The 15,771-nt window shown below is 41.6% G+C and overlaps 1 protein-coding gene across 1 annotated transcript; it reads right to left on the reverse strand.

The window, feature by feature from the left end:
• Nucleotides 1–253: 253 nt before the first annotated feature.
• fbxl22 (F-box and leucine rich repeat protein 22) lies at nt 254–14,444 on the reverse strand. The gene is made up of 2 exons (XM_088996252.1): nt 13,473–14,444; nt 254–1,381 (listed from the first exon to the last, which is right to left on the reverse strand). Exons 1-2 carry the CDS (start codon nt 13,910–13,912, stop codon nt 1,030–1,032), a joined length of 792 nt encoding a protein of 263 aa, XP_088852378.1. The 5' UTR covers nt 13,913–14,444; the 3' UTR covers nt 254–1,029.
• Between the last annotated feature and the right edge of the window lie 1,327 nt (nt 14,445–15,771).

A 15,771-nucleotide genomic window follows, 5' to 3' on the forward strand; every position in this document is an offset into this window, starting at 1 on the left:
ACAGATGTTATTTATACCTTAGCGGGAATGACTGCAATTCAAAGGGAGCCAATTGGCTGTGACTTAAGGTGTGGAACATTAGACTGAAAACTGATATGAGTGTGTACACTACAAATACATGAAGTTATAAGGTAAACTATATATATATATATATATATATATATATATATATATATATATATATATATATATATATATATATATATATATATATATATATATATATATATATATCATAACAACGTAGACTAAACTTAATAAATAAATGAGTGCTTTATAATAAACATTGAATGTTTTAGAATGTGCATATATAAAATAGTCCTATCAGTGGGTTTTGAGATGGGATTTCAAGGTGGGAAGACAATCGATGTTACGAATGTTGGGAGGTAGTGAGTTCCAGAGTTTGGGGGCAGAGCAGCTGAAAGCCCTGTCCCCCATCGTGCTGAGACGGGCAGGGGGGTATACAGAGGTGGAGGGAGGAAGAGGATCTGAGGGAACAAGAGGGAATAGAAATTTGAAGAAGCTCCGATAGGTAAAGGGAGGCAACATTCAATGCAGTGTAACAAACCTTCGACTCTCTTCTTTCATCAGAAAAAAAATAGTTAATTCCTAAGTTATTTGGTCTGGAGTTATATGATCTTGAAATTAGGGCAGCTGTCCAAAATATAATGCAATACAAAAATGTTGGTTGATATAGCGCATGAACAACAGCTGAAGCTGGAACAAAGCGCTCACATGGAAAAAAGGGAAATGCTGCCTTCTTGTGGAAGGGAAAAAACATGGCCAGCGCTTTATCGGCACCCAAATAAGAAAAAAACAAAACTCGAACATATTTGGGAATGTCGCTCGATGTATTATTTTTAGTTCATGAATAATGTTTGAAACCCTTGGTCTAAAATCACGAGTTTAAAGTAGGAAAACATGAAGTCAAGACAAACCTTAAAAATAATTAACAAACAAATCAAATTTAAAACAAAACACACAGCAAATAAACATTTTATAGTCCTTGGGAAACCTCGTCCGGCTCTTCTATCCGGATATTTCCAATAGTTTCTGCAAGGTCCTCCTGAGCGGTACCTTCTCCTCAGGCTTACTATCTGGAATCATCCCTGCGCTTCTCTCCGCACTCAGCCTCAGCTCGGGCTTCTGTTCTCGCAAAAACCTGAGCCCTTCTTGCGTGATGTTCCTGCAAAAGTCCACTTTGACCTCCGCCAGGCTCGCGCCGTTCGCCGCCACTCCATCCAGGATGCTGTCTGTGATGCGAACGCAGTTTTCTAGATGGAGGCGACGCAGCTTCCTGCACCTTTGCAGCAAGATGATCACATCCTGATCACGGATATGTCCACAGCCGGATAGTTTCAGGGATAGCAGGTTAGGGCACCTGTTGGACACAGATGTTTATTTACTTTTTACAGTACACAGGCACACCCTTACTTGAGGGAATTTCGACACACTGTCTGAACACCTTTGTTTGTGTCTATTTTTTTAATACTAGCAAGTCAAAGTTTGGAGTTGAGCATGTTCAGTATAGTGCTACATCTTGCACCAACATGCTAGGTGGCAGTACGTTCTGCCTGTAGAGATTAATTAATCATAATAATTGTCAGGTCGTACATAAGGTTTTTCCCTGCTTCAGTTCTTCATTTGTGTTGGTCTAAATATTCAATCAGCAGGAAACAAGGTGATATACAAAAAAAGAATATTTATTCATCAGGCAGCTCTCTTTACGGGAGAGAAAAGAAAGCCAAAGAGAGAGAAGAGATCGCATCTCCAGCAGATATAGACAACAGGAGTGATGTCATTTGGAAAAGGACCTATTATCTCATATCTACAATCATGAATATTATATTAGACAAGATAGCTTAAGGTTTTAACTGAGCTACGTACATGTATACTAAACTAACATATACAAATAACTAAACTACATACATACATAGACTAACCCTCAGAATATATATATATATATATATATATATATATATATATATATATATATATATATATATATATATATATATATATACAGTAAAGTCTCATTATATCGATATTCTCGGGAGTCGGAAAAAATATCGATATAACTGGACTATCAACATATCCGATCCTGCGGCATGTAAATTTTCTCCTTGCGTTCATAGAAATAGTATCGTAATAAGCAGTACTATCGATATAACCGATATCGATATAACGAGACTTTACTATATACAGTAAAGTCTCGTTATATCGATATTCAAGGGAATCCGAAAAAATATCGATATAACCGGGACTATCGATATATCCGACCCTGTTTGCATGTAATTTTCTTTGTGCGTGCATAGATATAGTATCGATATAACCGGGAATATCGATATATCCGATATCGATATAACGAGACTTTACTGTATATATATATATATAGGTCCAATACAACCAGTAAGACTTTAGTTTGCTGAAGAAGCATCTTGGATAACAATCGAAACGTCCGACACCTTGAAAGAAGTACAGATGACGGCTGAAGAAACCTTTTCATCGATGAACCACTCCTGTACGACTGAGAGAGAGATAAAAGCTTATGGTTTTGTCTGTTTTCGTCCTATCACCGAATTTCAGCCCGTGATTACTGCGTTTTCACTGTACTGTACCGCAAACCCATTCTGAGTCATTGTTACACACATACGCTACGGAATTGAAGGATTACTTTTGTTTGAAGAGGGACTATCACTTGTCCTAAGTAAGCAACGCTGCTTTGGCGCGTGTGCTTATTTACCAATGACTGCTCCATAGGCCCCTTGAAAAAAAAAGGTGAGATAATAGTGAAAGAGTTCCCACCGGGGAGATGACACACGTGATGAAAAAGCAACATGAGCTGTTTGGCAATAAAGCACGGTGGATACTTTCAGCCTGCCTAGGCTTTTTGCATGCCGTCCCTGTGCGGCTATGTGTTTCATCAAAGAAGTCTTTCCGAAATAAAGGACACACATTTTTTTTGTGGAATGAACAATAACAGGATGTTTGACGACTTGGTGAGTGGTTGTTTTAGTTTGAAACAATTGAAAAAAAAAAATCCTTGACACTCATCAGGCTGGCATGGTAGACGAGCACGCCGGCAGCAGAGGGATGCCGTTCACGTTCACTAATGCAGCTTACATAAAGACTTACATAATCTTACCGCTGTGCCACATGTGAGCCAAACATATTCCAGTGTGCTGCCAGTGTGGCGGGTGCTGCCCCAGTAACCCCTGCGCATGTGATAGTGGCGCATCCACGTGCAGCAACGTGCCATCGCCGAGCTTTAGGAGGACAATAACATTTCGAAAATTAAAAAAAAAAAACACACACACACACACAACCAATGGAATTTGTCTCTGCCGGCTGTTAAAGAGGGAAGGGATTTGAAAGAAGTCTTAAAGTTACATAATCCACCCATTAATGGTAACTCCCTTTTAATTTGAGTGTGAATCTTTCTTTTTAATTGTAGTCTTCGCAGATTTAAAAGGAAATTTGGCTAAAAGATTTTTTTTAGGCAGCACCTCTTTGATCTTAACAGTTTCAACAGTCTACATTAAGCCTAAACGGAATCCTTCATATGAGTATAGACGCTCCCCAGAGATACATTACAAACGGTCGTTCATAAGGTGAATTTGTTCGTAAGTTGCTTCAGTGCTATATTTTCTATGTAATGTATTTTTAAGGCTTGTATAAGTAACCTGTATTGGTTTTTACAGAAAAATAAAACGTTTAACAAAATATATGGTCGAAAAGATATGTACATGTACAACTGTAGAGAAGTCTATTAGCTATTAGCTACTGTATCTAGCTAGCTTTCTATCGATTTGAGCTATTCCAGGTTGAGTGAACATTGGTGCATGTGGCTGCCGCTTCTCACCCACAGAAAAAAAACTTATCCTGCGACTGTAAAGTGAGCTTGAGAGTTTTGAAAGGCACTTGTAAATTAAATTTATTATTATTATTATTATTATTATTATTATTATTATTATTATTATTATTATTACTACATATCGATGAGAAGGTTTCTTCAGCCGTCATCTGTACAAAAGTGAAGGTTTCGGACGTTTCGCCTCCTATCCAAGAGGCTTCGTCAGCGAACTAAAGTCTGACTGGTCGTATCGGCCCCATTTATATATCCCTAATGTCCAGACCTGGTGGCGCCGGACACAGCTATGATAGGTCCCTACTCTCAGGTTGGGGGAGGCGCGGGACCCCCCCCTGCGGCCCCACTGATTGTTCCTACATTCCTGACTAACGATTGGCCTATTACACCCACTCCCCCCGGTATCACCTCATCAGCATAACGACCCTCATCAGCATTGCGAAAGTTGCCTAACCTGTTTTGCCTGAGCAGGCTATTGTATGAACGATCCAAATTGAACCTCACACCACCAGACCGGTTTAATGAAGGATTTTGTTGTTTTATAAGAACACGGAAGAGATGGAGAAACAGGCCCTCACATCCTTCCCAGGGACAAAACCTAGACACTGGTTTAGATATGTGGACGATACTTTTGTCATAATTAAGAAACAAGAAATTCAATCCTTCACAGATCATCTCAACTCTGTAGACTTCAACATTAAATTTACTCGTGAGGACATTCAAGAGAACCAACTAGCCTTCTTGGATTGTAAAGTAATTATAAAAGAGGACAGAGCGCTAAAAACAGAAGTCTTTAGGAAGGCTACGCACACTGACCAATACTTACTTTTTGACTCTAACCACCCTTTACAACATAAACTAGGAGTTATCAGAACCCTCCAGCATAGGGCTAAACTAATACCAACTAGCACTGAAGGTAGAGAAAAGGAGTCAAAACATGTCAGGAGAGCACTCACTAACTGTGGGTACCCTCAGTGGTCATTCAACAAATGTCAGAAAGAAAGAATAGCGAACGAAACCAATAATTCTCAAGATTCTAAAAGGAGAGGAGTAGCAGTACCGTACATTGCAGGAGTTTCGGAAAAATTACAAAGTCCTTTGGCAACATAAAATTCCTACTTATTTCAAACCGATAAACACGTTAAGGCAAAAATTAGTGCATCCAAAAGATAGGCTACCAAATGAAAAACAAAGTAATGTAGTTTATTCCATACATTGTAAGAATGAAAATTGTAAAGAGCAGTACATTGGGGAGACTCAACAAATTCTCAAAAAAAGACTTTATCAACATCGCAGGGATAATACTAGTGGGCCTCAATCGGCAGTACATTTGCACCTAAAAGCTACTAACCACTCATTTGACGACAATGAGGTTAAAATCTTAGCGAAAGAACATAGATGGTTTGAAAGGGGGGTAAAAGAGGCGATTCTTATAAAACAACAAAATCCTTCATTAAACCGGTCTGGTGGTGTGAGGTTCAATTTGGATCGTTCATACAATAGCCTGCTCAGGCAAAACAGGTTAGGCAACTTTCGCAATGCTGATGAGGGTCGTTATGCTGATGAGGTGATACCGGGGGGAGTGGGTGTAATAGGCCAATCGTTAGTCAGGAATGTAGGAACAATCAGTGGGGCCGCAGGGGGGGGTCCCGCGCCTCCCCCAACCTGAGAGTAGGGACCTATCATAGCTGTGTCCGGCGCCACCAGGTCTGGACATTAGGGATATATAAATGGGGCCGATACGACCAGTCAGACTTTAGTTCGCTGACGAAGCCTCTTGGATAGGAGGCGCGGCAGGGCTGACGTCGCTAACCGCTGGTCGCCAATCTGATCGGGACGACCAGCACCTGTCCAGGCGGGGCCGACAGCGCCCCCCGTTGGTCGCCAACCAGATCATGACAGTACCCCCCCTTCATTGGGCTGCTTCCAGAAGTCCCAACAGTCTCCCAAAAAGGTCCACTCGCCAGGGAACGGTCGGTGGAGAGGGCAACCGCTGCCTCTCCAGCACACGACGGGCGGCAGCCTGATGGGAACGGGACTCGGCCTGGGGTGGACGAAGACGCGGCACGGATCGTCGTGGGCGTGAGTGCGATCCCTCTCGCACGTTCACGCGACGGCGCATGGCTCTGCGTGGACGTCGAACTGCCAGGCGCAGAATGGCACCCCGTACGGCCGTATGGGACCAGGTCTCGGCCGGACGCCGACGTGGGCGTGAACTGCCCGGCTCCGGAGGAACGAGACCAGTCCAGAGCCGCTCCGGGATCCAGCGGTGAGTGGGGTCTCGGACTGACAAACGTCCGAAACCTTCACTTTTGTACAGATGACGGCTGAAGAAACCTTCTCATCGATGGACCACTCCTGTACGACTGAGAGCTTACACAGACCGCTCCGGGATCCAGCGGTGAGTGGGGTCTCGGACTGACATTGACGCGGACGTTGCACGGCTCGTCGTGGATGAGACTCAATTCGTCATGCACGACGACAGCGTGGCTGGACGTGGGCGTGCAATGCCAGTCACCCAGGGTCACCCTGGACGGCCACCTGGAAGGAGGTCTCGGCCGGACGTTTACGTGGACGTTGCGGCTCGTCGAGTGACGCGATTCAAACGCGACGAGGCTTTCGCTAACGTGGACGTAGCATTGCCAGGCACAGGGTGGAAATGAGACGGGTCCGATGTACCTGCGGGATCCGATGGTGGGCCGATTCATTCTGTCACGGTTTGCAAGGTGGTGATGGCGGGTTCGGATCCCAAAAAGCAGGCAGGAGGGAGCAGGAGGTTGTTTGACAAATTGTATTCAAATAAAGTCAGCAGGAACAAAATGTAAAACATCAAAATGATCTGAATGGAAAAAATACAAAGTAGCAAAAGAAAACCAAGTGTAAAAGTCCGCCAAGGTTAAACAAACACGTACACGATGCATGCTGCAACCAAGCAGCAAACAAACAATGAATCGGCACCGGATGATCGTGCCAGGTGTCCTTTTAAGTGTCATTGATTATAACGACCAGCACCTGCGAGGCTGCCGGCAGGGCTGACGTCGCTACCCGCTGGTCGCCAATCTGATCGGGACGACCAGCACCTGTGCAGGTGCAGGCGGGGCCGACAGCGCCCCCCCCGTTGGTCGCCAACCAGATCATGACACTTCGCAGCTTTAAAAGGAAATTTGGCGAAAATATATTTTTTTTTAGGCAGCACCTCTTTGATCTTAACAGTTTCAACAGTCTACATTAAGCCTAAACGGAATCCTTCATATAAGTATAGACGCTCCCCGGAGATACATTACAAACGGTCGTTCATAAGGTGAATTTGTTCGTAAGTTGCTTCAGTGCTATATTTTCTATGGAATGTATTTTTAAGGCTTGTATAAGTAACCTGTATTAGTTTTATTACTACATATGTTACTACAAAAATGTTCGGATGTACCGTTGTTCGTAAGTTAAGGAGCGTCTGTACCGTATTTTCCGCACTATAAGGCACACCTAAAAGCCTTCAATTTTTTCAAAAGCTGACCATGTGCCTTATAAGCCTGTGCTGTGCATCTTCTATATGGAAATAATTTTTAAAATATGATATTCAAATTGGACTGAGACCTCTTGAAGACCTTGAAGTGAATGGATCTAGATTTAGTTCCATTGTAACTGCTAAATTTAATCTAATAAGGAATGGATTAAAAATGTCCTGTTTTGTATCGTTTTGGTCCGGACAGGAGCGCTGTTCCACCGCATTGAAGCGCTTTGTTCCATTCAAATCAACTACAGTGCAAGCGGTCTGGTGGAATAGTTTGGTCAAACTAGCTGACTGTGTCCGTTTAAAGACATTGTCTCCATCCTGTTTGTTACTAAACTTTGATGTGTTAAAGGACAACCGACACATTTTTTTTGTTTCCTAACTGACATCAGAAAAAAGTTTTATAGCATCTAAAATACCCAAAACACGCAGGCTGAGCACAATTGGCCGTAAGGATGCGTCAAAGACCAGCTTCCCTGCTTTGAAGGCAATTGGAGACTGCAAAGGCCCAGCACAATAGGGAAAGTGTTGGTTCCAGTAGCTTCCACCATCTCGGCCTGTAAATAGAATCCATATAAATCCATCCACACATTCCTCCAATTTCTATACAGCCGGGCCAAACTATGATTTTAGGTGGGAAAAAATCACTTGCCAGCTGCAAGAAGGTCAGCGATGTGAACAAATGGCCTCCGTCAAAGGCGTTTCATAAAACTATTTACATCAAAATGTAATTGTAATGTAAAAAGTTGAACAATTTTCATGCACCTTGTCAACCGAAGTCATGATAAGATGTCCACCGTAGTCACCGCCGTCTCTTAAAGGACAACCGACACCATTTTTTTCTTCCTAACTGACATCAGAAAAACGTTTTATAGCATCTAACATACCCAAAACAAGTAGGCGGATATTTTTAGTCAAATGCAAAACACCAATAAAAATGAGTTTAAGTGCCCCAAAATTACTTCAAAATGACCTCGGAGATGGCGAGTTTCAGAAGGTCCCGCCCCCTTGTACGTGACGCCACGCCAGGACGTCTTACCTCTCTCTAGAATCAAAATAATGGCTTCAGATTCGGAGAAGATGCTTTCTTGTTCCTCATGCAGTTATGAATATGATTCAAATAGTTCTGAAGAGGAAAGCGTAAATGTTTGCAATCGATTAACAAAGTCCTCCCATATCAATTTGAGCCATCAGGACTCCAATGTAGCGTCCCAGAAAATGCACAAGATGGCGCCCAAGCTCCATTGCAAAAATGTGTTTTCCTTCTCATTTCGCCAACACCACGGATCAACACGAAGTTTTCAGGTCAAACAAAGAACCCAAAATGCATTGTGTGTCACTTTCTCGGTTAGGGGCGTTCCAGACGTGACGTCACGTCAGGCATCGTCATCAACACGAAAACGAGACTTGCTGAATATTCAGCGCGAATCTTAAAACGTACAATATAGCTATAGGCAGTGGAAAAAATACGCTTAGTAGAAGTCATTTGAAGTGATTTTACAAATTATGGACACAACTTGTCCGGGGCGTCGGTTGTCCTTTAAGATTCATTGAAGTTACTTGGATCTGGATTGGATTGGATTGGATTGGCCTTTATTAGTCTCACAGTGGCGAAATTTACATTTCACAGCTAAGCTCCAAATTTGTATTTATTATTTATTTGTTGGTCTGGACTACCCTGATCACATTTGCTTCAGTTGAGAGACTCTGGTGTTATTGCCTCTACTTGTTTGTTTGTGGAAATACTATTAGCTGTACTTGCATGTGTACGCACTACATTTTGGTTCAGTGAAAACAAACTACTGTAGTCATACTGATATGATAGTGCATTTTGTTTTCTTTCAGTATTATCGAGCAAAGTTCATAGAGTTTTGTGCTCTGTAGCCACAAGGGGACACAAGCCAGTGTCTTATTGTGCCGGTCCCAAGCACAGATAAATACAGATGGTTGTGTCAGGAAAGGCATCATATGTAAAAGCTTGGCCAAAACAAACTTGCGAATCAAACTTCTGAAGATGGAGGACACTTATTTGCTGTGGCGACCCCTGAAGGGAAAAGTCAAAAGGAAAAGAAGTTATTCATAGAAGGTGTGCTTTATAATCTGGTGCGCGTTATACACCGGAAAATATGATATTTTATTTATTTTTACATACTTGTCAATCCATTTTTGGTAGTTCAGAATCAGAAAATCAGAATCAGAAAACCTTTAATCGTCCCACAATGGGGACATTTGCAGTTTTGATTGATGCTAAATTGTGATGCTGTATTTATCGACTTATTGTTAAATGATTTTCTGCAATACTGCTGCTCTTCTTGTGGCTGTTTATGTCTTTGCAGATGGGTCTTGATAAATTAGAATACTGTTGATATTTTTTCTTTATTTTGCTTGTGCAATTCTAAAATGTAAACTTGATTTGTTGCTATCGTTTAAGCACATGACAATTCCCCATTTTTTTAAATCATTTTGATTCACAATGCCTTTTCAGATTTCATTTTGTTTTCGTTATACTGTATATAAAGAAAAAAATCAACTCACAAAATGATTGGTTGCTTTCTCGGTCAGGGGCGTGCGTTCCAGACGTGACGTGACGTCAGGCATCGTCATCAACTCGAAAATAAGACTTCCTGAATATTCAGCGCGAGTCTTAAAACGTAAAATATAGCTATATGTGGTGGAATATTTGTAAAATACGCTCAGTAGAAGTTATTTGAAGTGATTTTACAAATTATGGATACAACTTGTCCGGAGACGTTGGTTGTCCTTTAAGAGAACTGTTTGTTAGCTTAAGAGGACTATGCGGTGGAAGCAGTCTTGTGCCATCTTAACAAAACCAAACAAACAAACTAGCCTAAACTCTTCTCATATCTCATGTTCAGCCCTTTGTTCCAGTTGGCTTTTACTAGTGTGAACACTTCAGCACTGTCTCACTGAGCCGTTAAAACACACAGCGGAAGCCACCCACTTCACATCTCATGACATGTGTTGATACGCTGCGTGCTATGGCCTCCCGTAAATCCCATGCAAGCCAGAAATATTGGACATTGTGGAAAGTGCACGAAAAGGAGACCAGTCGATCTGTTTTACAACTTTTTCCATAAAAAAGGCGTGAGACAGCCGCGGTCGCCTTATCCGGGAAGAGGGCAGGCGGGGATAGATGCACATGTTCATTCCTCTGACAACAACAAAGGGTCAATTGTAGACTCCACCTGCATGCATACACTGGGCGGAGCAAAGGCCATATCACTCTTGAGCGCTCCTCCTCGGCTGCACTCCTACGTTTGTCATGTGCGCAAGCTTTTCCTCATGAATTTGGGGAGGGTTTATCAGCACGCCATCAGTGAGGCTTCCGAGGCGTCAAGATAGACGAGACAGACAAAGTAGGCAGTACCAGTTCAGACTGGTTTTGTAGCACATGTGGCCTGGTCTCAAATTTCAACCGACAGGAAATCCACACAGGGTCATTCATGCAAGCCAACACCCCACCCCACAGACAAGTGACGCATCTGCGTCACTTGTCTGTGGCATGCGTGGATGTACATGTACAGAGACATCATTACGCCTCTGCAAAGGCTGACAGGTTGTGCTTTGTCACATGACAGAATGTGTTTTCTTTTTTTCCAAGTGACCTATCAAAAGCAACTACTGCCACATTAGCCAATGAAAGGTCATGACATACCTCGGCACTGTAATTTGCACGGAATCACGTGTTAGCTTTTATTCATTTTTAAGTTGCCACTAATTATTTCTTTCTCTGTCACCAGGAGCTTATTACACCTGCATGCCGTTGCTTCCTCAAAATAAACCTTCCTTTTCAAATGAACCACATAATCCATCCATCTGTGAAGGTGCCATATAAATAGAGATCAGAATCAGAATCAGAAAACCTTTATTCGTCCTACAATGGGGAAATTTGCAGTCCACAGCAGCAATTGAAAAAGGATGGGGTTGGGGTGGGGGTGAAAGGATAGAAAACAAGATACAGTAAAGTCTCGTTATATCGATATCGGATATATCGATAGTCCCGGTTATATCGATACTATTTCTATGCACGCATGGAGAAAATTACATGCAAACAGGGTCAGATATATCGATAGTCCCGATTATATCGATATTTTTTCGGACTCCCTTGAATATCGATATAACAAGACTTTACTGTATTCTAAGATGTATTGTATTGTATTGTATTGTATTGTATTGTATTGTAATAGGTTATAAGAGATCATCAAGGAGTGCCATTATATGGCAGAATAAACCTGCGTGTCCAACTGATGCCATTCATGCAGCAGAAAATGTGTTCTTTAATCAAATAAGCAGGTCCAGATTTAACAGTAGGTTCATCTATCCTATTTTCTAATCCGCTTTTCTTCACATGACTTTGTGTAAGTTGATGGGGTGCACCCTGTACCAGGTGCTATCGAATTTCCGGGCGTACAGCGACAAACAACCATTCATACTTAATAGTCATGACAGACGTCTGAATTCTGCAGCCTTCTGCCAAGCTATTTATTGAGAGTACATGCAAATCAAAGTGATGCATTAGTAAAACATAGTTTTCTTGATTATAATACCACACCTCTTGAGTTCTAAGCACGAACAGCTGTAGGGAATTAAACATTGTGGTTTCCATGAACTGATACATTTGTAACCTGGCTAATGACCTCTTCCTGTGAAGGAGTTTGAAGTCCTACATTCCTCTGTGATAAGGAGTTTCCCAAGTATTAAATTCTGTGCCAGGGCAGATCTCCTACATGAAGCTGACAGTTTAACTTGCTGTGTCTGTTGACCTGATTGACCCCAGGTTGTCTGTGCTTCAATTGTGTATTGAGTCACAAGCGTTGACTAAGCATATAACAGCATGAAACTTTTAAATATGATAACTTTCTTATTCTGTCTAATCTCCATCATAGTCACACCTACGGACAATTTACATTGTTCACGTAACACTCTTGCATCTTTTTGGAATGTGGCAGAAAACCGGACTACCCGGAGAAAACCCACGCAGGCACGGAGAGAACATGCAACACTCGAAGACTCGAGCCGGAATCGAAGCCTTCACTTCTGGATTGTGAGGCTAACCAGTTAATCTGCACAAGTGAAATAATCGTAAGTAAAATAACTTTCAATGCAAAAAAAAAAAATTCAGACTGCATCTTGCGTCCTTTTTGTGTCAGTGACTAAATAAATAGCAAATGCACTTTTACTCATTCACTGCCAGACGATGTGGAAAAGTGTCCACTCCAGTGCCAGGGTTTTTGTCATTTTCACTCAAATTCCAGAACCCACAACATAAACATTCAATGCAGCGTAAGAAACCTCAGACTCTTTTCTTTCATCAGAAAAAAAGTTAATTCCTAAATTATATGGGTCTGGAGTTATCTGAGCTAGAAATGGGGGCGGATGTACAAAAGGAAAATGCTGCCCCCTCGCGGGAGGAAAAAAAAATGCCAGAGGTCTGATCAGCGCTTTATCGGGCATACCCGAATAAATTTGGGAATGGCAGTGAATGAATTAAAAGAGGAGCAGAAGAAGTAAACTGACCATGGATATTGATAACTAATTTCCCCACAGATTAGGAAGATTTTTAATTAAATATTGCATCTCGAGATGTATTTGTGTGTGTGGGGGGTTATTTGATGGGCTAACACTCATGGAAGTAAATGCTAATGAAACATACTGAGACATGTTTCAAATAGTCTAAACTCATGTTGAAGCAGAGTCAACACAACTGTAAGTGTTTCTGATGAAATCACCAAAAGGGCTCAGCCATTCTAGGAGGCTTTTACTGACTTTTTATTTTTTGCTTTCTTTTGGAAGATTTTATGCTAACACTGACCGCTGCCAATCTTACATGCTTTTTGCCAAACGAACCGAAATTCCGAAATTTCCAAACCGAACAAAGATTTCGAAATCTGAATAAAACAAACGTTTGATTTTTTTTTTCTTGAAAAAGTTGTTGGTCACCTGGGCGGAGACGTTCTGTAAATTGTACGCCCGACGTAAAAGTTGCAGACGTTATTTCAGACACTGGTATAATATTTTCCAAAAGTATGCGCCTTGACACAATAATATAAATGCATACCAAACACAAGCACTCACATGTGGCCAACGCGAGCCAGGAAGATGCTGACCAGTTTGTCGTGCTTGCTGCAGATGTCCCTCTGGAAAGAGCTCTTCAACCAGTCCTCGATATTGCACACCTGCAGCACTCTGCTGGAGTACCAACAGATGGACAGATGACACAAAGAGGACCCCAGCACAAAGTTGTTGCCCCTCAGCTGAGAGAGCGAGCTGAAGTGGAGAACATTCCACAGGCGGGCATCAAGGAAGACATCCCGCAGCGGCGTGCAGGTAAGAGACAAACTCCTGCGGCTGTCCTTATCCAGGAAAGAGAAAAGGTGCAGGAGACATTCGCGGTTGAGCTGGATTAGATCCATGGTGTATCCCATAGAGAGGCCTCGTCGCACGGGCGCAAAGAGGGCCTGATGGTAGGCAGCAACAATGAGCCTTGCAGCTTGTATTGTATGACCTAGATACATGATACCTCCTCGGGCGCATGCTGTAGGCCCTGCACATATAAGGCTATGGAGTGGAGGCTATTTTAGGAAGACAACTGCCAGTGCAGTCAAAGAGAGAAGTGTTGGAGCCACACGCTCTCTTTCCATCTGTCGTGGCTCTCAACAGGCAGCCAGTAGCCCACTGGGGTGAAGCAGATGTTTACATGATCCCGGCCGGCCTAGTTATCTGATAGAAATGCACCCTGAGTAACATGGAGGAAGAATAATGAAACTTTACCACGCAACATGACACTGTAAAGTAACTGCACGCGTTTGTAGGTCCACTTCGATCATTTTACCCTTTTTTTTTTAAGTTGATCCATTGAACTTTATGTATTATTTTTTTAAAGAAAACAAAGGAAGGAAATATTCCAGAGACACACAGATGTTGCCCAGAAAAAAAAAAATATATATATATATATTTACAGTAAAGTCTCGTTATATCGATATCGGATATATCGATAGTCTCGGTTATATCGATACTATTTCTATGCACGCACGAAGAAAATTACATGCAAACAGGGTCGGATATATCGATAGTCCCGGTTATATCGATATTTTTTCGGTCTCCCTTGAATATCGATATAACGAGACTTTACTGTATATATATATATATATATATATATATATATATATATATATATATATATATATATATATATATATATATATATATATATATATATATATATATATATATATATATATATATATACACACGTATGTATGTATGTATATATGGATGGATGGATGGATGGATGGATGTGGGTGTGTGTGTGTGTGTGTGTGTGTGCGTGCGTGCGTGCGTGTGTGTGTGTATATATATGTATATATGCATATATATATATACATTTTCACCCTAAATTTAATGTCAACTAAAAAATTGATGGGCCCAAACAAAAAGAACAAAAAAAGAAATGTCAATGTTTTACTTGCTTTTTATACGACAGTATTACGTTATAACCTCAGTGTTACAGGGGTCTTGAAATATAAAACGTACATACAATCTTCTCTCAACATTCCTCTTTTACATGCATACACTTTACCTGATGAGAATCTAAAGTGTTGCAGTTGTGTGTCAATAAGTGAAAACTATGTAAGCTATTTGAGAGAGAGAGAATATGTCAAAATGTCAAAAGGTGTAAAGATGGTTGACGTGAGACTTGGACCAAGACACGGTATGTGAATATGACACTCACGGTTGTCTATTTACTGTAAAGTGGTGTGAATGTGGGAGTACAGTACAACCTGACCCATTTACCAACTTCCCTGTATTGTACTCAACACAATTATATTGTATGAAAAGAAAAAAAGAACTCCTCAATGTGAAAGAATGTCACATGACGTTTGTTTTTCCATACTTTCTATAAAGATGAATCTGTGACCCAGTGAAAAGTCCAAATTGCTTAATGGCAGTGAAGAGGACATGCCATTATGCCCGAGTCATCTTTGTAGACGACACTGCCAGTCATGTTCTCTCCTAGTCTCGATCAGTTAGAAAACACACAAGCACACGCACGCACACACACACGTAGGACATTGCGAAACATCAGTGCCGGGAATACATTCTGGATCGTGACTCACTGTGCCACAATGTCCTTCTACCAGCGAGGGGAATTTAAATAAACAAAACACTTCAATGTGAGCTCATTAGTGCTAAGCTTACAGCATCACTGCGTCAGAGGCAGAGAAAAAAAAACAAGATCTATGTTTTGAAGGAGTGAGCCACGTGAGAGCAGCAGCGTGTTCTTGTGTTGAGCAAAAAGATGCACTGAATCTTTTCTAGTCTCTGGGGTGGAGGACAAACAACAAAGGGTCACCTGTACTTTTCCATGTTGCTC

This window comes from Hippocampus bargibanti, linkage group LG05 (assembly GCF_051943395.1).
Source record: "Hippocampus bargibanti isolate YZ-2025 linkage group LG05, ASM5194339v1, whole genome shotgun sequence".
Lineage (NCBI taxonomy): Eukaryota > Metazoa > Chordata > Actinopteri > Syngnathiformes > Syngnathidae > Hippocampus > Hippocampus bargibanti.